The sequence below is a fragment of the Filobasidium floriforme genome (genome assembly GCF_021052385.1).
Source record: "Filobasidium floriforme strain CBS 6241 chromosome Unknown HD553scaffold_14, whole genome shotgun sequence".
Taxonomy (NCBI): Eukaryota; Fungi; Basidiomycota; class Tremellomycetes; order Filobasidiales; family Filobasidiaceae; genus Filobasidium; species Filobasidium floriforme.
Genome location: NW_025763635.1, coordinates 549,789 through 569,665, shown reverse-complemented (window position 1 = coordinate 569,665; position 19,877 = coordinate 549,789). Strand labels below are relative to the sequence as shown.

At 52.3% G+C, this 19,877-nt stretch overlaps 9 protein-coding genes across 9 annotated transcripts; 6 read left to right on the top strand and 3 right to left on the bottom strand.

Moving 5' to 3' along the window:
- Window positions 1–85: 85 nt before the first annotated feature.
- On the bottom strand, window positions 86–2,141 carry HD553DRAFT_343184 (uncharacterized protein; the record flags this gene model as incomplete). The annotated part of the gene is made up of 5 exons (XM_046182849.1): window positions 86–331; window positions 406–1,144; window positions 1,203–1,719; window positions 1,782–1,840; window positions 1,909–2,141. The coding sequence occupies 5 exons, from the start codon at window positions 2,139–2,141 to the stop codon at window positions 86–88; spliced, it is 1,794 nt and encodes a 597-aa protein (XP_046035773.1).
- A 268-nt stretch (window positions 2,142–2,409) lies between these two features.
- Window positions 2,410–3,405, top strand: HD553DRAFT_313447 (mitochondrial 37S ribosomal protein MRP2). The gene is made up of 3 exons (XM_046180232.1): window positions 2,410–2,786; window positions 2,866–2,894; window positions 2,997–3,405. The coding sequence occupies exons 1-3, from the start codon at window positions 2,573–2,575 to the stop codon at window positions 3,057–3,059; spliced, it is 306 nt and encodes a 101-aa protein (XP_046035772.1). The 5' UTR covers window positions 2,410–2,572; the 3' UTR covers window positions 3,060–3,405.
- A 12-nt stretch (window positions 3,406–3,417) lies between these two features.
- Window positions 3,418–5,553, top strand: HD553DRAFT_56902 (N-glycosylation protein-domain-containing protein). Its single transcript, XM_046184326.1, has 2 exons — window positions 3,418–4,932; window positions 4,994–5,553. The coding sequence occupies exons 1-2, from the start codon at window positions 3,661–3,663 to the stop codon at window positions 5,429–5,431; spliced, it is 1,710 nt and encodes a 569-aa protein (XP_046035771.1). The 5' UTR covers window positions 3,418–3,660; the 3' UTR covers window positions 5,432–5,553.
- HD553DRAFT_357468 (Vps53-like protein) lies at window positions 5,326–9,031 on the bottom strand (the record flags this gene model as incomplete). Its single annotated transcript, XM_046183875.1, has 17 exons — window positions 5,326–5,962; window positions 6,030–6,101; window positions 6,164–6,233; window positions 6,287–6,433; window positions 6,495–6,719; window positions 6,776–6,858; window positions 6,918–7,023; window positions 7,080–7,429; window positions 7,482–7,599; window positions 7,657–7,799; window positions 7,863–7,935; window positions 7,994–8,080; window positions 8,143–8,270; window positions 8,334–8,404; window positions 8,463–8,613; window positions 8,681–8,826; window positions 8,893–9,031. 17 exons carry the CDS (start codon window positions 9,029–9,031, stop codon window positions 5,675–5,677), a joined length of 2,397 nt encoding a protein of 798 aa, XP_046035770.1. The 3' UTR covers window positions 5,326–5,674.
- Window positions 9,032–10,231: 1,200 nt separating this feature from the next.
- Window positions 10,232–11,395, top strand: HD553DRAFT_297469 (putative glucose 1-dehydrogenase). The gene is made up of 5 exons (XM_046178549.1): window positions 10,232–10,356; window positions 10,429–10,580; window positions 10,649–11,000; window positions 11,081–11,227; window positions 11,296–11,395. The coding sequence occupies exons 1-5, from the start codon at window positions 10,281–10,283 to the stop codon at window positions 11,346–11,348; spliced, it is 780 nt and encodes a 259-aa protein (XP_046035769.1). The 5' UTR covers window positions 10,232–10,280; the 3' UTR covers window positions 11,349–11,395.
- HD553DRAFT_313437 (putative GTP cyclohydrolase I) lies at window positions 11,396–13,534 on the bottom strand. Its single transcript, XM_046180231.1, has 4 exons — window positions 12,229–13,534; window positions 12,062–12,148; window positions 11,697–11,995; window positions 11,396–11,625 (listed from the first exon to the last, which is right to left on the bottom strand). Exons 1-4 carry the CDS (start codon window positions 13,388–13,390, stop codon window positions 11,599–11,601), a joined length of 1,575 nt encoding a protein of 524 aa, XP_046035768.1. The 5' UTR covers window positions 13,391–13,534; the 3' UTR covers window positions 11,396–11,598.
- Window positions 13,535–13,743: 209 nt separating this feature from the next.
- Window positions 13,744–14,994, top strand: HD553DRAFT_313425 (putative 60s ribosomal protein l37a). Its single transcript, XM_046180230.1, has 4 exons — window positions 13,744–13,913; window positions 14,455–14,525; window positions 14,607–14,780; window positions 14,852–14,994. Exons 1-4 carry the CDS (start codon window positions 13,911–13,913, stop codon window positions 14,886–14,888), a joined length of 285 nt encoding a protein of 94 aa, XP_046035767.1. The 5' UTR covers window positions 13,744–13,910; the 3' UTR covers window positions 14,889–14,994.
- Window positions 14,995–16,491: 1,497 nt separating this feature from the next.
- HD553DRAFT_285843 (S-adenosyl-L-methionine-dependent methyltransferase) lies at window positions 16,492–18,028 on the top strand. The gene is made up of 3 exons (XM_046178244.1): window positions 16,492–17,071; window positions 17,147–17,449; window positions 17,518–18,028. Exons 1-3 carry the CDS (start codon window positions 16,550–16,552, stop codon window positions 17,881–17,883), a joined length of 1,191 nt encoding a protein of 396 aa, XP_046035766.1. The 5' UTR covers window positions 16,492–16,549; the 3' UTR covers window positions 17,884–18,028.
- Window positions 18,029–18,406: 378 nt separating this feature from the next.
- On the top strand, window positions 18,407–19,596 carry HD553DRAFT_329122 (Pkinase-domain-containing protein; the record flags this gene model as incomplete). The annotated part of the gene is made up of 4 exons (XM_046181904.1): window positions 18,407–18,775; window positions 18,829–18,937; window positions 19,008–19,357; window positions 19,426–19,596. The coding sequence occupies 4 exons, from the start codon at window positions 18,407–18,409 to the stop codon at window positions 19,594–19,596; spliced, it is 999 nt and encodes a 332-aa protein (XP_046035765.1).
- Between the last annotated feature and the right edge of the window lie 281 nt (window positions 19,597–19,877).

The following is a 19,877-nucleotide window of genomic DNA, read 5'->3' as shown; positions in this document are numbered from 1 at the left end:
AAGACGTCCACTACTAGCTTGTTGCTGTGGCAGATGGGACACGAGTTCGGCAACAGGATATGGCTGCGGAGAAGGGTATACGTAATTAACATGATATACACAGCGATCTATAGTCGCCTTGACATAATGTCTGTATCGTCAAAGTCTGCTCGGTTTCCGCTTCTTCGACGTCTGTTTCATCTGCATCTTGCTCCTCTTCATCTGCGTCCTGAACCGGCTCTCTGGGTCGTGCCAGTGTTTTCAAGGTGACACCGGTATCGTCAATCACGAGGACGCGGCCGAACTGTACTTGCAATTCCGGCCGCCATGTTTCTTCATTCAATAGGAGAGTCTGAGCGGGACGTAATTTCCGAGCAAACAGTTCAGCTCCATGTCGACTTTCAGCCGGCCCCCACGTTGACGTACTTTCCATGTCACAAGATCATCCTTCTGCATCTTTGCGGCAATCTCGGTAGTGATCGGCGCAAAATCGTCAAAGTTGTCGGCCGTCTCGTCCCAAACAGATCGCAGCGAAAGATCTCTTGGCGCTACGAGAGTGACCGTACCCTCTTTCGTCTCCGGTCTAGAGACGCCTGACTGCTGCGCCTCCTTTCTAAGCTCCTTCATAGCTTCTTGCCTACTCGGCACCTGAAACCATCTACGTGTGACGATCACGTTCGAAGGGAGATGGCTCATACGGCTCGGTGGCAACGGTGGCAATCGCATCGAAGTGCTGCCAATTGCGGACGCTCGGTTGTGATCGGCAGACTGGACCGTCGGAGATTGCTGAGCGGGAGACGACAAGGCGCGGAAAACCGCTTGCTTCTCTGGAGTATCGATCTCACTTTGTTGTTGAGCCATTCGATTCTCTAGGGGATCCGAATACACAGTCCTCGTGCCGACAGCTCCCTCCATGCTTTGTAGAAACCCTTTCTTTTTGTTCTTATTTGCCATCGCTTTGGGGACTGGCACGCTCGACGCGGCGCTGGATATCTGTTCTCTCAGCGCCAGATGGGTAGCTTCGGTATTGGCCGTCGAAGGCTGATTGCCATCGAGAGCAGCAGGAGTACCTTTCTGCGCCTTACGACTCGCACGCCGTCTGAGATTGCGCTCTCGCGTAGATTTCTTGCCATTGCCTGGCGGCGTTCCCGTTTGATTCAAAATACTACGCTCGAAAGGCTCGTTAGTCCATGGCGGCCGTCTGACACGACAGTCGTACCTACACGTGATGGCTCAACCCCGCCCCAACGGGAGCTTGCTCTGCATTCGATGATGTGCCAATCGGCTTTCTTGCCTGACTTGAGCACTCAACAGTGGTTGCTTTCTTATGCGCAATCGCCACCCCAGGCGTCGAAAACGACCTTGTCGAAAGACCAATTTGAGACGGCGTAGCGGTCGTAACGGTAGTTGTTGCGCCTGACCTCTGGCCCGGCTGACTGGGCTCTGAGTCCATGCTAGACTCAGCGGATGAGCTCGAGGTACCGGCCGATCCGGATGAAGTCGAACTCGAAGATGAGCTCGAGCTCGACGACGGAGATGAACTCGAGCGGTCATTCGAGGTTGAGGTAGAAGCGAAGTGTGCCGCTGGTTTGTTGATACGGCCAGGAATGATCGTCGCTTCGCCTTTTCGTCCAATCAAAAGGGGTGTCCCAGTGGTCGATTGCGGTATTCTTCCGTCTTTAGAGCTGCCTACTTTGGCAGAAATTTTCTCAGACTTGAGCTTCTTGTTCGGTTTAGTGGCTGTGAATACGGACTCTCGTTAAAAATAGTGGAAGCGAGCGGCCTCTTGTCCTTGAACTCACCCGTATCCGATAGCCTTCTTTTCTTGCCTATCGAGGTGGATGGAGGATTCAACTTGATACTGAAGCAAAGTCAGAAAGGAGCTTGATGCAGGCTCATTGTGAAACCAGGGATCCCGGGCTTGCTCACCTCAAGACGTCTGTCTCTGAATTTAGGATGGTGATCGAACTGCCATCCAAGAGGTCAAACCCGTCGATCTGGAGTACGATATCGCTACGCTTGTAGCCGCCTTCGACCATAATAGCAAGATCATGGACTAAGCTATACTTTAGCTGGTAGACCGTCTCGATAGTGTCCTTGATCGGGTACCATGCTTTGAGAGACGGAAGGGGTGCCTCGGTGGAGATCTTGATCCTGCGCATGATCGAAATCGCTGAGCCTGGCAGAGATCAGCAAATCTAGCTGTAAGTTTGTGGCTGCCGTGTCCGTTGTGAAGGATCGTAAGGATTACTGTCCAAGATCAGATTATGCAAAGAGAGAAGAATCGCCGCGGTCGAGACCTCGAGTACTCTCGTAGCCCAAGTTGATTAGAGGGGGGCGACGCGCATCTATTCCCATGCATACTTGTTCATCATTATCGGTCGGCGAATCCTTGACTAGTAGTAGTAGGAATTAGTAGTACTTCCAACGGAAATCGCCAAGTTGGTACGTTTGTAAACAGTTCGGAATCGTATCATCTAAAGTCATCAGCAAGGTCAAATCCAAGGCTGTCTTCCACACTACCTCCCCGCATTCGCATACCCAAGAGAGCGGTTCATCACCCCACCCCACCCCAACCGTCTTGCCACACAAGATGGGCGCCAAATCTCAGATCATCCGGGACGCACGACTTCGTTTCTCAGTCGAAGCAAACGAAGTCAAGCGGAGAGCTTTGCTCTATATCGCGAGGAATGCGACGTTGGAGAGCCAAGTGAGGCATCGGGCACAGCTGCAATTGCACAACATGGACGGCAACACCCGGCCAGGGAGGGTTTCCAACCGATGTATGGAAACGGGCAGAGGGAGAGGTGAGCCCAGATTTCCTCTTCGTGGCACCATCGTATCGTGCCAGACCGATAGCTGAGCGCTCAACCTACTCGCTTTCAGGAATCATGAGCCAATTCGGTCTCTGTCGAGTGAGTCGAGACAGTGGGCGACGCTGCTTTGCGAACACCGCGACAAAGACCTCGATTATTTCGCAAAGTGCTGAACATATCTCTTTGCTCCTCTTAACACAGTATCAATTCCGTCTGAAAGCGTTGAACGGAGAGCTCAGTGGTGTCTCGAAGTCGAGTTGGTGAACAGGCAGGCCATTCCTTCTTTGTATAACCACCCTTTCCATGCGGGAGACGATGCGTGATGTAATAGTTGGACCGCCATTTTCCACTCATCGGCAATTCACGAGCAGGCGACATGTCGGTACAGAGACTGCGAGTCGACAAAACAGCCGTAGCGGTTTCCGACCCCAGGGCTGTAATCTACCGTTCACCATGGCATGCATCCCTTGGAAACAAATTCAGATTTATGCGTTATGACGCGCCTTTTGTACACACGAGCGAGCTTTGAATTCGCATTCACGCAAGTTACTACTACGTTACTACTTGTACTTGTATCCTTGGTGGAATGGTCGATGATTGATGTCAAGCCTCTCGCCTTCGACGATCCCCCACATCTATCAACTTGTGGAGGATCCGATCTGAAGACAAATCTGGATCACCTTGACCCCTCTGCTCTCCTTGCTTAACCGCCTACTGCTACGAATACCCCTCCAGTCCCCTAGACCTCACCGCATGAATCAGGTATCAGGATATCACCTACCCCTTCCTATTAGCAATATTTCGACGCTATCCAACTCGATCATCTCGTTTACAGAGATCCATTCAAGAAGCGTTTAGGTAACTCATGATCTCCTTGGGGATACAAAGACGAGACGCCTTGCACTGTATGCTGCTCGAAAAGGCACAGTCTGTGAACACTGGCTTTGAAGCGGTGCGGCCATCCGAGGCCTCGATTATGGGCGGAAATGGCATAGGTCTGTCTATACAAGATCCAGGATACTCGAGCGGAGAAGCGACCGTAACCCCAGAGTCGATTCTGTCCAAGCCAAGGATCCGCCTAGCTTCTGTGTCCAGAAGCAACCTGAGACGGAGAGGTGGAGCTGAGCCAGCAAACCGTAATGGTCTGGACCGTGCGAGCGGGCTGTCGGAAGCTCAACGTTTCTCACCTACCGAGCTGGGCGTCGCGACGGCGAGTGAGGCACCAAATACGGGGGGTTCGAGCCATGTCAGGAGTCTCGCTGCTGCGCGGGAAGAGAAACCGCATCAATCGATGCAAACGCCTCTGGCCTGGAATGCGCTCTACGACAATGACGGCGAGGTCCTGTCTCAGTCTGCTTTACGACTGCGAAACCGCTCCACAGATCCTGAGCAAAAAGCCTCTCCTACGCCGACACAAATCAAGCACGGTCTGGTTCGATCGTTGTCGTTCGAAAGTAGATCCGGGAAACCGTACGCCCTCGAATCGCTGCAGTATCAGCGAACGGGTGCCTTCCTTGGCCTGGAGCGTAGTGATGTCTTGCAATCCGGCCATGTGGGCGCAGAGGCTCCCCCTTCCCGGCAGTCATACTCGTCGACAGCAGAGAATACGCCCAGAAAAGCCTCGGACACGCGACGTCAGATGCGTATTCCCGCCCGCCGATTGAGTGAGGGCTCATCTTGCGGTTCTGGCTATGCGCTCAGACCGAAATTGAATCGCAACTTTTCGAGCACCAATTCGGTGAACAGTCACTGGAGCCGTCTGTCTGCGAACGACACAGACGGATTGTCATCGAACACGGAGTTTGACGATAGATCGATCACAGACATCCGTCTGCTCGCCCGCTTGGGTTACAACACGAAACCGAGCGGGAAATCGATGTACTCCACGGAGGACCCTGCCTCACCCCTCTCGGAGGATGGCTTTCGCCTTTCCGGGGCCAGATCTACTCTGGCATTCGGTCCAAAGCGAGATGCCGCCGCAAAGAAACCAATCATCTTGCCGATCTTGCTGCTTGGGCTTCGACTACTGGCCGTGGTGCCTGCGACCGTTGGCAGCCTGGCTATACTCTGGTCAATCCTGCAAGGCGAAACAAAGGGTGCTCAAGCTGTAGCCAATGCGCTGATGGCGCTGCCGTGGGTAAGCACTTACACAACCTGTTCAGCACGCCTCTATCAAGACTGACAAACTCGTTCTGTAGGCTGTTCTGACAGGAATATTTTGTTTCGAGTTGACGTCAGGGCTCAGTCAGCGATGGTTGCTTCACTATGCACTCGCACCCACGTGTCTTCGTTTACTCTCGCTGCAATCGCTATGCTGGCCTTGCACGTTCTTGACGTTGCGATACATCGGCAGCATTGACATTCTCCTGGGGTGGATTGTGGTTGCCACTACAACGGCGTGTTCCAGATCGGTTCAGATCTGGGTGACAAGTAATGTACCTGATCGAGTACAGCCGCGATCCAACGAAGCAGAGAAGACCGTCACGGTAGCGACTACAACCCCCAGAGACGTTAAGGAGTCGGCTAGAGAGCGCTTTTGGGATTGGCAAGAGATAGGGCAGGTCGTATGGGTACGGGTCGCCGTCTTGTATGCTGTCACTACTTGGTTTCTGTTAGGAGCCAGACTATATTTCTAGATGCAGCTAGATACACCTCAATCAAGGTTACGGCGTGTTTCGGCCTCCATATGATGCGACTTCGAGCCTTGATTCCGCTTAGAACTACCTCGCTACACGAGAGCTCGTCTCGACCACCATGCATCCCCCTGTGTATGTCACGCGCTAGCGGGAATGATGGTAGGACTTTCACATCTTTGCTGGGACAAACGGTAGCGTCGATGATAATGCAGAGCCACGGTACAGGTCGAGCGAGGCTGTCCCCTACAAAGTCAATTGACCGTGGATAGCGAATGAAACAAGCTTCTTGAAGTCTCCGAAGCCCTTGGGAGTCTCGGAACGGAGGGGTCCTCCGATCTGGGATGATAGGTTGGACCGCGAATCTGTTCGCGTGACCATCGACGCTACTGCAGCGCTTTTATTCTCAGGATCCATGTCGAGGGTAGTGAGAAACGAGGTGTCCTGCAAATCAGGGTTCGAAGATGTAACTGAAAGAAAGATGTCGAGGAGCTGTTGTTGATTGGATCTCAAGGTACCTTTGAGATCCAGGACCTATTGTATTATTGGTAATGACAGGTCAGAATTGACTTCGGAAGCCTGTAGCTGAACGCGGACAAACCTTTTGGAAGTTGCTAAAGCTTTTGTCCCCTATCAAAAGACAATAGTTCTGTACGAAGCCATCAGGAGGATCCTGCAAAGAGAAATGTCCGTTTTAGATGGATGGAACACGGCGATTTTGTCATTCGTGCTGACCTCTGGTACGAGAACAACTTTCAGCATCGTTTCGAGTTGACTTGTTTGTTTTTGCACGAGACGAGTATAACTAAAACAAAAGGGTCAGTAATCCAACCTTGACCCGAACTCGCATACACTCACGTGTTCGCCGTCGAAGATGTATATGGCTCCGGGATTTCCAACAGGCAGGCTTTGATAGCCTGAACATCCAGGAGGACTTGTTCAGCCCCGACCTTGCGGAGAGGTCTACTTCGAACGACGGCGGCTGTGTATCGCGTCATGATCATGCTATTGAACTGTACTGTTGAGCATTCAGGTGACATGCGCCGCACAGCGAAAGATGACATACCCGACGGCTTTATCCGCAAAGCTTTTTACGAATCTTTTCTGGTTGACACGTTCGCGGACCACCTCGGCCACAGACTTGATAGATCCTACCAAATCCGACACATATGGCGACCTTCCACTGACGTTCTCGACATTCGACCAGGATGTCCTCAAGACAGTAGACAGAGCCGGTTCACAAGCCGATTCTAATTCGCCTAGAATCGTGATAAGGCAAGCAGAGATCACGCTGTATAATCTCGTCAGACAGACGCCGTTGAATGAAATTTGACCCTAAGATCTCACCCAAGGAACAAGTCCCTCTCCGCTTGAAAAGAGACATCATCCCGGAATTGCAAATCGATGGTATCTTTTAGCTTTTCCTCGAGCTGCATGGCCGTGTAAGTGACGTCTCCTAGTCTCGATGCTTCGCAGAGCGGCAACTCACTTGAGTACTAGTGACAAGACAATAGTCTGCAGTGTTGAGTGCCAGGCAGGCGTTCTTAACTTCTTGAAGATTGGGACGTCCATCCATAGAAGGTCGCGTTTCCACCCTGCTTCTTGGAATGATCAGCCATTTCAAGAATCCGACATCATGATTCACACTCACTTCTTCATACTAGCTATGAGAACATCGTCCGAATAGATTCGCAGCCATTTCGCTAAAACTCCGGCAAGGTCTTTCATGCCTCGGCCAGTAGAGTATCTTCGACACTGCTCCAATATCTGAGCGTAGAAGTAGAACAATTCGGTCGACGACGGCAGAACTGAGACTGGTGTCTCGCTCTCAACCGAAGCTCCTTCTAGTGAAGGTCGTGACCTATTGCCTCGATATGCCGAGAGCATGTCACTGAGCGCTTTGTCTTGAGCGTCTACAAACACCTTCATCGATTCTCCAAATATGCTGGAGACGGTGGCGGAAGCCTGACCGAACGGTAAGTCGGAAACCACCTTGTCGAACTTTTCACGAGGCGTGAGCAGCATGGCCTTATTCGCAATACACCCTACTTACGGGTTTATGGAATCGCTGAGACATCTGGGCTTCCCACTCTAGTGTGACTTGCCACGCCTCTAGCAAGGTCGCAACTGAAGGGGTGCGGTCCCCCTCTATACTCGTTTTCAGGTCCGTCCTGTAGACAAGTACACCACTCAGCGGATTATTCTACTCGAATCGGAACACAACTTACCTTGTGCTATCCGCGAACTTCGCGACCAAGATGCGATCTACCTCCCATCTAGGGGGGAACAGTGGTGCATGTTCCTCATCATGGGTTTTCAAGACGCGACGGAACCACGCAAAACGCCTAGCCGTGTTGTCAAGGTGGCCGGCCTGTATAAAAGGCAAGTGAGTTCAGCTTGTGAAGCGGAATGTGTAGATGATCATGAGATATACCTCGCTGGATGGTGCAAAGATTCTCCGATACTCCCGCAATTCGGTATTGACGTATCGTTCTATCGCATGAGCTCTAGCGTAAACGCAAAGGGGTCGGTAAGAGACGCGAGCTGGTTTCCGAAAACGCTCACTTGAAATCCGAGCCTAGAGCATCGGCCACCAGGTACGCTTCTCCGACTTTGTCGCGGTCAGTCGGCTTATTGGGATCCTGCAGCAAGCTGTGCGGCGAGTCAGCTTCAAAGACGCTAGACGGGTACACATGAAAGCTAGTAGCCCTCACAAAGCGTCTAGCTCATGGCTGACTGCATCCTTGACTCGCGTGCGTACATCCGAGATCTCCTTGAAGACAGATGCCACTGGCGGATTGGTGGTCAACGCTTGCAAAGAGGTTGACAAGCCATCGATCGCCTATCGGATCGTCCGGTTAGAGGCCGCAGCTGAAAGCAAGATTGCGATATTGTGCTCGCTTACCGCTATGGAATTGGCCATCGGAGCATAATCTCGCTTGACAAGTAGTTCCTTCAATTCCTTGTGCGCCTGTTCTATTGTCTAGGATAGATTAGGTGGTACCATTGTCGGTTCCAGCTATTTGATACTCACGAAGCATCCCCCATCGTCTCAGAGCGGTGATAGCTGTTGTCATGTTGCGTTTGGCGAGGTCCAATCGTTGTATGTCCTTGGTTATGGTCGTCACGATGGCCTCGGCTTCCGCAGCTTTCTCACGGATATCGTTTACTTGGCCGATAAGGTCCTATAAATGAGCGGTTATGCTTAGCTACAGGGTTTCCTAGGTGCGGGGTCATCCCGTATCGACGAACCGATATCAAGCGTTGCGTTTCCTGCATCCTTCCAGGATCTTGCTTTTCGACCAGCTCTGCTCTCAATGATGTAATCCTAGACTTGAGAGCCATGATCTTGGAATGCTGTGAACGACGTAACTGGTGGAGATTATCCAAGGAGACCTCTGCAAAGATGCTATCAGTCATTTGTCCACAAGCCACATCTTTAGACATCGATGGTTGGAGCTTACGATCCGGCAGCATTCGCTGCAACTCTGACATCGCATCGTTGGCTTGATACTCTATTGTCTCTGTTCCCCCTCCAGCCTGTTCAGCGAGGATTGCATGTACCTGCTTCCATTTGTCGACATTGGGTGTTGCTATGGACATTGTATTGAAAAGAAGTGTTCGACTATTCGCCTTGGAGCCAACCCGCCGCTCCAGTGTAGCGTCAACTTTGATCGCTGCTTGTCAACCGACGTACAAGGTAGGCTGATCTACCGCAAGAGCAAGGGTGGACAGTTCTGATCAGCACGCAGCATGTCAAAATAATCTCGGTGCATCCCGCCATCATATAGCCATCATTCATCATAGCCAACCTCAATCTCCGGTCTCGACCGAGCGCAGGTTCCGAAGGATGCGCGTCGCCCTTCGTTCGGCAGGACCGGCGGGGAGGGGATGGACGAACCATTCAACTTGCAACATGCAATCGCTTGGGATTTGGTATCCAGATGAGGAGATCGTCTGGCAGATCTGAGATCTGTAGAAGTCTTGTCCCAGTCTGTTAAACAGGATAGTCGGAACTACTAAGCTGTGGCTCTCAGTTTATGCGACATGCGCAAGGTTTTCCGCATTCCCGCTGTTTGGCAGACTTCGACGCAAAATGACTGGGCATCCAAGTTTGGTGTTTTCATACGGGGAGATCGAAAACGAAATCTTCCGATGATCCATTGACCGGATTGTTCACTCAGGCTCGGCGAGGAGCCGTATCTACGATGGGTCTCCTGCGCTTCCCCTTCCAATTTCAGGTTTGCGCTGTAGCCTATCAAAGTGTCATCAAACCTGTCCACCCTCTGAGATGCGGTTACGAGCCTCTGTCCGGGTTCGAGATTCAACATAGGCTGACATGATATATACGACTGATCGACGATTCGTCCCTTATCGTTACTGCATGTTCATGGTGATGCGCATGTGCGTATCTCATCCCGCAGGCCAGTGTGAAGCTCGTTTCTTGGAATGCTATGAAGCCTGTGAAGCTGAAAGGGTTTGAACCGGAATGACGTTCACGGTGATAACCTGGCATTTCGAGCTCAGTGAATGCGAATCTCGACTGGATCGTTCAGGTATTGAGCATGTCGAGCGAAAGCTGCACTTCGAATGACACACACCTTGTGACAAGGATGATGTTGACAGACGATCTACTACTTCGCTATCGACAGACCTTGGACCCTTCGCCCTTCGGACGATCAACGCGCCGGTTGCGTCGTCCGTCGACGGCACGACGATTCTGCCGAGGGCTCAGTAGGATCAGTCGAGGCCTCTTATTCAGGACCGCGACTCCCCTATGTGATCTGTGACAGCATACGCTTTGGGAGACTCGTAACCTCCTATACTAAAGCCACTATAGCATACTTCCGATATGGCCAAGCTTCTCGCAAACAAGATTGTGGTCATCACGGGCAGCAGTCAGGGTATAGGCCGAGCCACCGCGATCGGTAAGTTGTCCTTCCGCAGAATCTCAGGCGGTGATCTGCGAGTTAACATGAAGGATCTGGACGTCGTATCAGCTGCTGCCAATCATGGGGCTGACTTGGTCCTGCACCACTTGGGTAAAGAAACCGAACGCGATATCATGAAAGTACGGGAAGCGGTCGAAGCAGCCGGTCGTCGTGCCATCACGGTTGCCGGCGATATCTCCCAAGTGCGGACCTCTGCCTCGGTGAGTTGTGGGGGATTGTCAAGATAGACGAAAAGACTTGCATCTGATGGGCGATTCTTACTTCATAGATCGTTGAGGAGGCTGTAAAGGCATACGGAAGGGTAAATGTATTGGTTTCAAACGCAGGCATCTGTCCTTTCCACACCTTCCTGGACATGCCGGACGACCTCTTCCTCAAGACACAACAAGTCAACTTCCACGGGTCCTTCTTTATCACGAGAGCTATCGCCAATCAGATGGCCAAGCAAGAGGGAGAACACCGAGGTGGAGCGATCGTCGCCATCTCCAGTATCTCGGCCTTTTTCGGAGGGATACAACAAACGCATTACACCCCTACGAAAGCGGCGATTAAGAGCTTGATGGAGTCGACATCGCTGGCACTCGCACCGCATGGTATCAGGTGCAATTCCATCCTTCCAGGTGAATACGTTGCAGGCGGGCATCTGTTTCTTTCGTGGAGCGGCGCAAGCTGATTCTTTGTCGCCATCTGTTTCGTCTAGGAACCATCGAGACTCCCATCAACGAGGACGATCTTCAAGGCCCGAAACGCAAGATGATGGAAGAGAGGATCCCTCTCGGAAGATTTGGTCGACCAGAAGACATTGCCGAACCAGTCTGCTTCATGGCCTCTGATATGGCCAAATATAGTAGGCCGAACTGGGCTCCTCGATCGATTGCTGTCCATCAGCTGATGCGTCCCATTTCATCTACACAGTCACCGGTGCTTCCTTGCTCGTTGATGGTGGTGCGGCTGTCAGCTTGCAATGATATTCTGTCTGACATTGCTTAATTCAATGGTAGCCTCACAACCAGCAATGTAGCATGCATGATGGCGCTTTGAACGTGGTTATGTCATTAGATGCGTGAGGCTCGTTGATTTTTCCTCGCAAGAATATATACAACCGGTTGAAAGGGGTATTAATATGTACGGTCAAGGTATATTTCCTCCTGAGATGCGCTGTAAAGATCGTATATGGGTTTCGAGACGTGTATCCATATTTGGGAGTGACGTATAGACTTATTTGTGTCGGATAAGCGTCAAGAACTAGAGTCGAAGGTTGTTAGTGAATGCTTTGCTTTGATCGACATAACTCGCCACGATACCAGCGAACTCACTTCTTCACGAGTCTTGTGTTGGGTTCTGAAGCAACCTAGCATGACGCTCGTTACTGTTGACGCGCCCGGCTTCTGAACGCCACGACTAGCCATGCAGAGGTGTTCCGCTTCCATAACGACTGCAACACCTCTGGGTCGGATGGCTTCGTTGATGGCAAGCGCCACCTGGCGAGTGAGACGTTCTTGGACTTGAAGTCTCCGCGCAAAGGTTTCCGCGATCCGTGCCAGCTTGGACAGACCGATAACGTACTTGTTGGGGACATAGGCGATGTGAATCGTGCCGAAGAACGGGACCATGTCTGATGACGGGTGGTGAATTTGTATCAGCATATTGCAAAGCGACCGACTCGAACAACGATACTGACGGTGTTCACACATGGAAAACAACTTGATGTCTCTAACCAGGACCATCTCGTCGTGATCCTCCTTGAAGATGGCATCATTACAAATCTCTAAGATTCGGCAGTAATGACAACGTCAGTGACCCGACTCTTGGTCTTTTCAAGCTAACATCTCAGCTCGAGGTACATACCTGACAGCCTCTCCTCGTAACCTTTTGTCATCCAGAGTAACGCCTTGGCATATCTCTCTGGCGTCTTTTCCAATCCTTCTCGGTCTGGGTCTTCCCCGATACATTCTAGGACCGTTCTGACAGCGCCGCTGAGTCGCAGCAAGTTGGCAGCCTGCTGATCCGGAGTCGCATGCAATCTTTGATGGGTCAACTTTGCCGGCCATCCCAGACCTTCCGAGTCGGCGATCTCTGAAGCCGTCATTGGGTTCTGACCCGGCTGGCCGAACCCGTAACCACGGTCCTCAACGTCATCGAATCCTGATGTGCCCTTTCCGAGCAGGTCTCCGGCGTTGTCTTCCATCTCGTCGAGATAGTCGACCTCTTGCTCGTGCATGCTGCCGAGAGTTCGTTTCGGCTGTCGACCGGATGACCCCGCCGATGATGACGAAGCTACAGGATCACTTTGTGAAGTGTGCGGAAATCCGATACCCTGCCATGCGGACTGGGTGGTAGAAGAGGAATTGACAGTTGGAGTCATGCGCGGGATCTGATGAGCCGGAGCCATCCCGGTCGTCGGGGTGGAAGCTCCCGATCGCGGCCTGAATCCGTATCCTTCTAGACCCTGGCGAGGTTTAAGCTCGTATGGCTGTAGATCATCCTTCGCGGAAGGCATGCCAATATAGCTAGGCGGGACGTCGACGAAAGATGCGGTGGACGTGGTGTTCGCAGTGGGCAAGGAGGGGGAGATCATGCTGGACCCGGGCCGGAAAGGCGCTGCGTCGCGGGACAGCTTGAAATCGGAGCTGTGAGCAGACCCCGAGGATCGACGCGAAGACGACATCTGAGAATTGTGTCTTTCGCCCTTGGCCGCACGATCTAGGCTGGCTTGAAGTTCGCCCTTCTTTCGGCTCTGATCCCGTGGGTCCAGGTCGATCTTGTCGAGAGCCGATGCAATCCCACCGACCAAACTATGCTCTCGCTGTGCACCAGGTGACACCATCGCAGCTCTCGGGCTACTCGAGAGGTGGGAGCTAGACACGGGTGGGCTTCGAGAATTGACACTGACGCCGCCGCGCTCCCATACTCCAGAGGACGCACTCAAGGCGTCCAGACGCTCGGCTCGAGCCAAAGGGATCGGGATGTTCCGAGGTGGAGGAGACGAGTGAGAGGAAGGGGAGGTCATGGCATAGAGTCCCGTGCCAGTCGTATCAAGAGACTAGTGTTGCCTGGCTGGCTATATCGAGTGGTGCGCCGTCAGTTTTACAGAGCGTTTCGACTTTGGATCTCGTTGAGAACAAGGTTGCTGCAACTTCTCCCTCGATCCTCATCATCATCCTCGACGGGCGGATGCAAATTGAACCATCGGGTCAAAAGGCTGTTTGCTGCCGGCGGTGCTGCCGAGAGAGCATGATGCATGATGACGTGATTTCGGATGCAAAACAATCGACCCCTCTCGAACTTCTTCTCACGGTGATCGCGCGTCCTCGGATTTGCGCTTTTTACTTTTCGACGGTTCACCAAATCGAAGCGCAACCCCCTCCGCGCGGTCGTTTGGCCCTTTCCCACCTCGCTCTCCTCAGGCCCCCTCGCCATCCTTCAACTCCGATATGGTGATCTGAGCAGAACCACCACCCCGCACATCAGGACTTTTGCTCTTCACCGCGGTCAACACAAGATTATCGACATCTTCCACGGACGACAAAATGGTGAGCGAGGCAAACCTTTGACATAGTGGTGCTCGCTGGCGGAAAGACTGGCCCGGACGTGACGATGGAACGGCATTGGCAAAGGCAGGGACAGGCAAAGGCAGGATCAGGCAAAGGCGGTGGACGGTTGTGTTGGATCCAGGAAGGAAACAAGCGTCGACTTCGCTTGCTATGCACGAGTCATCCTTTTCGTCATGACGTTAGGAAGGAATACGAAGAGAACCAGACAAGCAGTCGTTGGGAGAGTCGTGGTGCATCACTAGATCCTGCGAGCTCGCCAGTCTTGGTACGACTCGATGAAGCAGTACGGATGTCCTCGCAACATTCGAGTACGGGACTTCCGCATCGATATGCACCGCTACGCAACGCCCTCGACGGCAGGACAACAACCCCAAATGTCCCGCTGCTTCGCCTCCGCCAAACACTGCCGCTCCTGCCTATACCGTGCCTTCCGTCACTCTGGCCAAGTCTTTCTCCTAGCGACACCCGTCCGACCCGCGCGAGAACAATGGAATTCTGATACGTTAATTGCATGTCACAGACCAAGCGAACTAAGAAGGTCGGTATCACCGGAAAGTACGGAACCCGTTATGGTGCTTCGTTGAGGAAGACGTGAGTGGACATACCATATCAAAAAGGCAAACGACCTCCAGGCTAATCGGTACCACGAAAACCTGCTAAACCACCCGATAGCGTCAAGAAGATGGAAATCACTCAGCACTCCAAGTACCCTTGCCCCGCCTGTGGAAAGACTGCCGTCAAGAGGACCAACGTCGGAATCTGGGAGTGCAAGATCAGGGGATGCCAGAAGAAGTACGCTGGTGGAGCTTACGTTTTGGGAACTCCTTCGGCTGCCACCGTCAGGTCGTGAGTAGCTCCCTCGTTATCGTGTTGAGGTCGCGCAATGCTGACCATCATCCTATGTTCTTCACTTCCAGGACCATCCGTCGTCTTCGTGAGGTCGTCGAGGCTTAGAAATCCCTCGGATCACACAATCAGCCAGCGTCGTTTTTTCTTTTCTCCAGACGCGATTGTAGCTTTTATGCAGTGCGCAATATGGTGATAGCATTCGCGTCGGGTACTTGTCTGTGGTTGCCCATCTGGTTCTGCTCGTCTGCGGATCTATGCGTCTAACGGTTCTGGATCTGGCACTGCGAAACATGCGTAGCAGAGTAACACCACAACCTAGGTTGCGAAACCTAACTCATCGCACTTAATCCGTCTTGTAGTGCATTGAAGGGTCTAGCTAAGGCTGCTCGCCTGCCTGAAATGTCTTGGTTGATGCTTGGATTTGGTCCTAGTCAGCACGTCCATATGACAATCGACTGTTTGTTCTACGTTCGTCTACGAGAGCGCCATTGCCAAGCTCCGGACGTCATGAAGAGACACGCGAGAAGCAGATGTTGACGCTGTACGCGATCTTGTGCTCGTGCAAGCACAGCGCTGTCCACCATACTCGAGAAAGGTTCCATTCCCGTGGTGCGATTATCAAGCCAATTACTGTGCAACGTAGATTACGCGTTCGCGCACATCATCAAACTAAGGGCAACACCTAGCAATGAGTGCCACAATATACGGTATCGTCTTGGTGAGGATTCCTCCCTCACTAATTTACGTGAGAGAGTGTCCCATGTCGATCAGGCCGGTCCACCACCATCTACCATCCCTCGACTCTATTCGGTCTTCCAGTGGCGGGGATCATAGACTAAACTCTGTCAAACCGTTGTTACAGGTCAAAGCGCGCCTAGGGCTTGTTTTTGCTGGACCAGTCTGTTATGCACTGAGGGACTCAGCCGTAGTCATCCGACATGTCCGGAACAGGAAGTGTGGACGTTTCAGTCTTGCCACTGCCTGCAAGACGGAGCCCATGCAACGAGAGAATCTCCCGTAAGCCGGTCAATACGCCACCTTGCACCGGGCCCATCATGAATGACAGCAGACAAATCAGTGTCCATCGAGTCACTATAAAAGACACTCACGTACGCACGGGCTGCGGAGGAGAACTTGGTGATCAGATGTGCGATACTACCGTGTATCAGCTAGGATCCGCAGAACGAACGCAATCACATAGCCATTTAGCCAATCTTGATTTCATGGACAGGTTCAGGTGATCGCCTTGTTCATTCACAAACATCGATCATGTCGCGTCATTGTATTCTTGACGTGCGGTCCTCTCCCAGACATGATATCCGCATCGCCGGTCCAGAAATGTCGCTGTCGCTGTTGTTGTGTAACGCACCTGGATGGGAGATCGATAGCGATAGGATGAGAAAGGTACGAAAGGCAAAGCTTACGTCTCATGTAAACCTTTATTCTCATGTTCTTGCCAACTCATACTCATATCAGGCTTGGAAGACCCATGCAATCCGGTTCTACGGTTTCATGTGATGACGATTCCAAGCGGGCGGGAGGCTTCATTTTGAATATGCTTCCGATCCAGGTTACGGAGGCTACTCGTTATATCTCACGTGACTAGCTACCGCTTCTGATCCGGCCCCGATGGAGCTTGACCACTAAAGATCGGCGGGCGGGTTCAAGCAGCAGCCAGCTCACGATTTGCCCTCGTCACAAAGTTGCAAGTTGCAAGTTGCAAACCCGGATTGTGATATCGCTCAGCATCACCTTGGCGAGCCACCATGAACAGAGGTAAACCTCTACTTGTCGCGGCTCTGAATCACTCCAGGCGGGACGCGATACAGCGACGATTCATCTGGCACAACCCCGCCAGCTGGTTCACAAGTGCTCAATCCGACAGTGCTACCGATTCACCGCTTGCGATTCGTCCGAACACGACCGGTCCAACTGCTCCGCCATTTGAAGACAGTCACCTATCCCGATCAACACCTATCGCTGCCGCTACCCCTCCTACCCCTACCCCAACTATAACGCCCACTTTCAACTCGATCAATGCATCTGAAATCTCCCACTTTTCCCGGTTATCATCACAGTGGTGGGACGAAAAGGGCGAATTCGGACTCTTACACAAGATGAACCCGGTGCGGATGGAGTTTGTCAGGAAGAAAGTGATCAGCGCTCGAGAGGACGATGATGGTTGGAGTTTTGCTACGCGCAAGGAGGCTAGAAAGGATTTCGGTCAATCATGGTTAGAGGGCATGGACGTTCTAGACGTCGGGTGCGGTGGGGGGCTCCTGTCCGAGGTATGTTCTCTTCAGCGTGAATAGTACGCATCGATCAGACTTATGAAAATCTTACGCATCATGTCCATCGTGAAGAGCCTGGCAAGAGTCGGGGGCAATACTTTGGGTATAGACGCCTCTGCCTCGAACATCGCCATCGCCAGTCTCCACGCCTCCAGAGATCCCTTCTTGCCATTTATCGCCGATGAAGGTGGCCTCGAGGTAGCCAATCCACCGGCGAGTGCAGCCTCGAGGCGCGGCACGCTGCGATATCGACACACATCGGCCGAGCAGCTGCACGCCGAGGGCCGCAAGTTTGATCTCGTCTGTTCCATGGAGGTCTTGGAGCATGTCGATCAGCCCGGGGAATTCTTGAAAGTTTTAGGTGACATGGTCAAGGCGAGTCGACGCTTGGTTTCGCTTATCTGAACTACCCGCTAATCGGCCCATCGCGCTGGTGTGAACAGCCTGGGGGTCATCTCGCTCTTTCTACCATCAATCGGACACCCCTCTCGCAGCTCTTGACCATCACCATGGCAGAGCATGTACTTCGACTCGTCACTCCCGGTACACATACGTACGACAAGTTTATCAAGCCCTCGGAATTACTGGCCTTCGTACGAGATCACATGGGAGGAGAAAGCGTCTGGGAAAGCGACGGCGATGGGCTCATTGACGGAGGACGAGATGGTGGTGGCGTGGGTGTTGGAGAGGTCCGAGGGATCGTTTATGATCCCATCGCCGGAAATTGGAAGCTTTGGAAGGACGGTGCACCCGGTGGGACGTTGTGCAACTACATGTTCCACATGAGAAAGAGGGCAGATGCCGTGTAGGACATGTAGGACGATTTAATGGCTCCTTAACGACCTTGACGAATGATACGAACGAATACCACACCTCACAGTCAAGCCGGATACTACTGTACCTTCTGTGTATGCTCAAGGTGGTCTCAGTCGCCGTCGATCGATTTCTGCATCCGAGCTCTCGCGATCCCCAAGAGACCGAGAGCTAACTTGCATGTTGGGCAGCTAACGAGCGGTGTGTCTTCATCATCCAACATGTCAATTGGGCTCGCACTCTTGCTGGGTCCTAAAGTTAGTGTTGCCAGCAAGTTTACCGTAACGACCTTTGAGAAGCAGATCATGTTCACCTGGCGGTGACCCGAATAGCTTTCCTCGACCTCAGCGATCTTTCCGGAATCATGGCCATCCCTCAAGCGACAACTCGAGAGTATGGCTTTCTCAGTCAGATCAATACAGCTCAGGTCAAAGAATCTCCGCCATCCACGATCTTTGAAGTAAGTGTAGCTCGATTCTTTCTCGGTCGTCTCCTCGTGAGCATAATATTGATTCATGGATGCTATCAACATTTCACAATCAGAAACTCGATATTATCGGGAAGGGAGCATACGGGGCGGTCTACAAGGGCAAACACATAGCTACTGGGCATGTCGTGGCGCTCAAAATTATCAATCTGGATACTGCCGATGACGACGTCGATGATATACAAAAGGAAGTCTCGCTCTTGAAGCGATTGATGATCCAAGGAGGAATCGATGCGAGCAAAGAGCAGGGCTCGGGAGCCGCGACGCCGGGAAGCGGTAGCGGTGCCGATTGGAATCATTACGGTGTGCCAAATGTCATCAAATATTATGGATGCTGGACCGAAGGACCCAAGGTGTGGATCGTTATGGAGCTGGCAGAGGGAGGAAGCGTTCGGACCCTGGTAAATCCGTTCGGCGATTACGGCCTTGGTATTGATGCTGATCCCCAAGATAGGCACGAGCGTCACCTCTCACGGAGATGCAAATCTGTCTGATTTCCAGAGAAGTTTTGAACGCATTAGCCTTTCTGCATAAAAACGGGGTGATTCACCGGGATATCAAAGGTAGGTCGTCTTATGGCTATACAAGGTGTTGTTCGACATTGCTAACCTATCGTTCGTCGCTCGGACACAGCCGCCAATATCCTTGTAACCTCGGCTCCCAATCGAGTTCTGCTATGCGATTTCGGAGTATCGGCCTTGTTGCCTTCGCAGTCTGCGAAGCGCACGACATTTGTCGGGACGCCATACTGGATGGCACCAGAAGTCATCAGCAAAGGCAGATCCTATGACTTCAAGGCCGATATATGGTCATTCGGAATCACTATGCTCGAAATGGCTCTGGGAGAGCCTCCAATGATGGGCCAGACGGCGGCTATGGCGTTGAGCTTGATCCCCAAGTCGAGCGCGCCCCGACTACAAGGAGAGTGGAGTCAGGAGATGAAGGAGTTTGTAGCTTCCGCTTTGCAAGAGAACCCGGACGAGGTAAGTGCCATTTTCAGTTCACATCGGAAGCCTTTCTCGGTTGACGAGTTGGACATTCATCGCTGTAGCGCTTGCCAGCAGAAAAGCTACTCGATCTGCATTGGGTCAAGCAGACTTCCAGGTCGTCGCTATCAGAATTGAATGATTTGTTAGTCAATCTAGAAGAATGGAAGCACAAGGGGAATCAAAGAATCAGTCTTGCACCAGGTGTCGGTGCTCCCTTAGGAGACGACATGTAAGCGTTGTGACGCGTGATCGAAGAGTCGCTCAAGACCGCTGACATCGTCAACATTCCAGGGACGAGTGGGAAAGAGGCGATGACGAGTGGCAATTTAACGCGAGTCAAAAGCAACAGATCCTTGCTGTTTTCCTGGCTGGTCATTGAACTTGATCTTCTCTTACAGACCGTGACCTCGAGACTGGAGCTGGAGATTGAGAGAGGCGCTGGGCCGATCGAGATTCACTCTGGTACGCCAATGCGATTGGACATGATACGAAGTCGCGCGCCGGTTCTGATATT

Bases quoted from the DNA above. Each gene is read 5' to 3' on its own strand.
- HD553DRAFT_297469 (XM_046178549.1), top strand. From the start codon at position 10,281: ATGGCCAAGCTTCTCGCAAACAAGATTGTGGTCATCACGGGCAGCAGT. The intron at 10,357-10,428 runs GTAAGTTGTCCT...ACGTCGTATCAG, and splicing joins AGGCCGAGCCACCGCGATCG to CTGCTGCCAATCATGGGGCT. The intron at 10,581-10,648 runs GTGAGTTGTGGG...CTTACTTCATAG, and splicing joins AAGTGCGGACCTCTGCCTCG to ATCGTTGAGGAGGCTGTAAA.
- HD553DRAFT_313437 (XM_046180231.1), bottom strand. From the start codon at position 13,390: ATGACCTCCCCTTCCTCTCACTCGTCTCCTCCACCTCGGAACATCCCG. The intron at 12,149-12,228 runs GTATGTACCTCG...GCCGAATCTTAG, and splicing joins TTACGAGGAGAGGCTGTCAG to AGATTTGTAATGATGCCATC. The intron at 11,626-11,696 runs GTGAGTTCGCTG...CTTCGACTCTAG, and splicing joins AACACAAGACTCGTGAAGAA to TTCTTGACGCTTATCCGACA.
- HD553DRAFT_313447 (XM_046180232.1), top strand. From the start codon at position 2,573: ATGGGCGCCAAATCTCAGATCATCCGGGACGCACGACTTCGTTTCTCA. The intron at 2,787-2,865 runs GTGAGCCCAGAT...ACTCGCTTTCAG, and splicing joins GGAAACGGGCAGAGGGAGAG to GAATCATGAGCCAATTCGGT. The intron at 2,895-2,996 runs GTGAGTCGAGAC...CTCTTAACACAG, and splicing joins GCCAATTCGGTCTCTGTCGA to TATCAATTCCGTCTGAAAGC.
- HD553DRAFT_313425 (XM_046180230.1), top strand. The intron at 14,526-14,606 runs GTGAGTGGACAT...ACCACCCGATAG, and splicing joins GGTGCTTCGTTGAGGAAGAC to CGTCAAGAAGATGGAAATCA. The intron at 14,781-14,851 runs GTGAGTAGCTCC...CTTCACTTCCAG, and splicing joins TCGGCTGCCACCGTCAGGTC to GACCATCCGTCGTCTTCGTG.
- HD553DRAFT_56902 (XM_046184326.1), top strand. From the start codon at position 3,661: ATGATCTCCTTGGGGATACAAAGACGAGACGCCTTGCACTGTATGCTG. The intron at 4,933-4,993 runs GTAAGCACTTAC...CTCGTTCTGTAG, and splicing joins CGCTGATGGCGCTGCCGTGG to GCTGTTCTGACAGGAATATT.
- HD553DRAFT_285843 (XM_046178244.1), top strand. From the start codon at position 16,550: ATGAACAGAGGTAAACCTCTACTTGTCGCGGCTCTGAATCACTCCAGG. The intron at 17,072-17,146 runs GTATGTTCTCTT...TCCATCGTGAAG, and splicing joins GTGGGGGGCTCCTGTCCGAG to AGCCTGGCAAGAGTCGGGGG. The intron at 17,450-17,517 runs GCGAGTCGACGC...TGGTGTGAACAG, and splicing joins TTTTAGGTGACATGGTCAAG to CCTGGGGGTCATCTCGCTCT.